At 35.9% G+C, this 2,698-nt stretch overlaps 1 protein-coding gene across 1 annotated transcript; it reads left to right on the forward strand.

The window, feature by feature from the left end:
- Positions 1-2,226: 2,226 nt before the first annotated feature.
- On the forward strand, positions 2,227-2,464 carry LOC104399832 (coiled-coil domain-containing protein 126-like; the record flags this gene model as incomplete). The annotated part of the gene is made up of 1 exon (XM_010012160.1): positions 2,227-2,464. A coding segment is annotated over exon 1 (238 nt), but the record flags the coding sequence as incomplete, so codon positions are not given.
- Between the last annotated feature and the right edge of the window lie 234 nt (positions 2,465-2,698).

The following is a 2,698-nucleotide window of genomic DNA, read 5'->3' on the forward strand; positions in this document are numbered from 1 at the left end:
GGAAAAGAAGTTTTGGTTAGTTCATGTTTAGGGAGGATCTGTTTAGGAACTCTTTAACCACACAATTCCAAATACCCATGCTGATACTGTAGAAAGGTTTTTACTGTTTCCTCTCTTATGTACTTAAGACAAACTTATGTCTTAAGTATTTTGGGGGAGGGTAAGCACAGTCTTTGACCAAAGTACACCCCACTGAATTTACAGTGGGATTTCAAATTATTGCATGTTGGCATCTGTCCGTGTGCACGGTCATACCCCACTGTTAAAGTGAAGTAAGCTATTCCTCATTAAGTGAATCGTGATTGCCACTTGCAGTGGCAACAGTAAGATTTTATGTAGTGGCAGTTACTTTAGGGCATTTTACATACAGTAACTTGTTACTTTACAGCAGCTTTGGCATCCAAGTCCTAATATTGCCCCTGCCTTGGGCTGATAATTTTCAGAATAATTTAGATATACATGTTGATTTTAGAGCACTTTGAAAATATGCTACTTGAATCAGTCACGTTGGCCTGCCTATTGAGAACATTATCTGAGGAGTGAAGGTGAAGGGTAAGTGACAAGCACGACTCCAAACCCTGCTGGCAATGACACTTGGGTTTGCAGCAGACTGTGGTGTGTCAGCATAAGGCCAGTTGTACTGGTCAGGAGAGGCAATGAAAATGCCATGGAGGCAGAGTTAAGTTTAGATGAGTGCTTTGGAGGATAAGAAATTCCATCTCAGTAGTCCAATAAAACCAGAGACCGAAATACCACTATAGAAAGTCTGGTGGGGAGCTCTGTTAAATGTGTAACTTCACTCTGAAAAGCACTCATGTCAGGTGGTATGTGGGGAAGAATGGGGAATAACAAGGGAAATGTAACTATTATGTAAAATGAGTAGCTTTATCCAGACTGTGTTAAATAATAGAAATGCCCTCTCAAAAATATTGAATAACTGAAGTTTCAGAGGTGGCTGAAACGGAGAAATACGAGGTATGCACATGTAAAGAATCTGAAAAGATCAGAGTTGTTTGGGGGAGAAAAATGAGTAAGAGAATGTATATAGGCATATATGTACATACATATCATATATGATGAATCTGGAACATCTGCTGTCACTGCCTTGTAGCACATGAAGAGGGACACATTTTAGTGAGAGTCTTACTTTTTTTTTTTTTTTTTTTTAAGTGTGTTGAAATCGGTCATTGGGCATTCAAATGTATGCATTTGTAATAAAATGGAAATGGATTCTATGTTCTTCCCTCCAAGTTAAGTTAAAAACTTCTGGCTTAAAAGCATAGGGTTTGAAGCCCTAAACTTCAACCACTCCACATGAAAATGAAGGTCTGTTTAGTCCTGCACTTAGTTTTGTTTAATTTGTACTTTTTTTTTCTCCCCCAGTGCAGAGCTCCCTGAAGATGTCTGGCTCATATTGCTTCAAACTGTCTGGACATTTGCTGTTTAACTGCTGAAGCTTTCCTACCATCTATTTTTCTCCTGAAGCCTTAACCTATTAAGCTATCATAATTGGCTGCTATGGTAAGACATTTTTAAAGTGGTAGTAAAATGCTAAAAATGGGTGCAATGTGCCAATGAATTTTGGTTTTATTTATTTATTAGCAAGATACAAAACCTAGAAGAATCTTAATGCTGTACAAAACCAGAAAAGGAACTAACTAACAAGAAACTTTGTTCTGCATTTTATCTGTTTATACTTGTCCTGTGCTTCTAAATGAGGAATAAGTATCAAGTGAAGAATTTCACAAGATCTTTTTTTTTTGTGTGTAGACAAGTAACATTTATCAAAATGTTCTGTATAAGTCCCTTACAAGTCTCTTCTAGATATTGCATTTTGTTTGAAATGCATTTGGGTTTAATGTCAGTTCAAATTATGGTACTTAAAATACTTTAGGTGATTCGTAGAAGCATAGAAGTTTTGGGGTTTGGATAATAAAAGTTTGTAAAATAAAAGGAAAACTTATAAACAGCAGGTGAGATGGGAAGATGACTGGTATTTGTCCTTGATCTTTACAACTGTAGCAGTTTTGAATAACCAAGTGATCTTTTACAAATTTCAGGAGTCCAGACCAACTACAACATGAGAAGATGTATTCAAGATGATCAAAACAGAAGATTTTTCACTTCATAGTAATCTTATTTTTGTTTATAATGTAATATAATTTGACAAAGCCAGGTTCAGTTCTTTATCTTGAAATTAAGACACGCCTGTGGCCTTCATCAGAAATGTTTCTAACATTTTCAAGAAAAAATATGTCCCAAAAACTGAGCATGTTTTTACTGGTTTTTGGCATCATCTGGGGTTTGATGTTGCTACGCTACACTTTTCAGTACCCAAGACGCCAAAGTAGCGCAGAGTTGCGTGGACAGATACTAGATCTAAGCAAAAGATACGTCAAAGCACTGGCAGAAGAAAATAAGAACTTAATGAATGGTGGCGGTGGAGCCTCTATGGCAGGATATGGTAAGAGAAAAAAACCAAACATTAGTTATTCAAATACCTTTTTTCATTGCAAACTGTAAAGTTATACTTTTCTACTTTTAAAAAGTAATATATACTGCTATATATATAAAACTCTGTATTAACCAAGTTGATTTTAGTTTTTTCACTGAAGGTGGAGATTAAGATGTGATTCAAAATCAATCTTGAGACACGAAATGCTTGTTTTCAAGGAATTTTTTAGACATCTCCAGGTAT

This window comes from Nestor notabilis, unplaced genomic scaffold, assembly GCF_000696875.1.
Source record: "Nestor notabilis isolate BGI_N333 unplaced genomic scaffold, ASM69687v1 scaffold18450, whole genome shotgun sequence".
In the NCBI taxonomy this organism is placed as follows: domain Eukaryota; kingdom Metazoa; phylum Chordata; class Aves; order Psittaciformes; family Psittacidae; genus Nestor; species Nestor notabilis.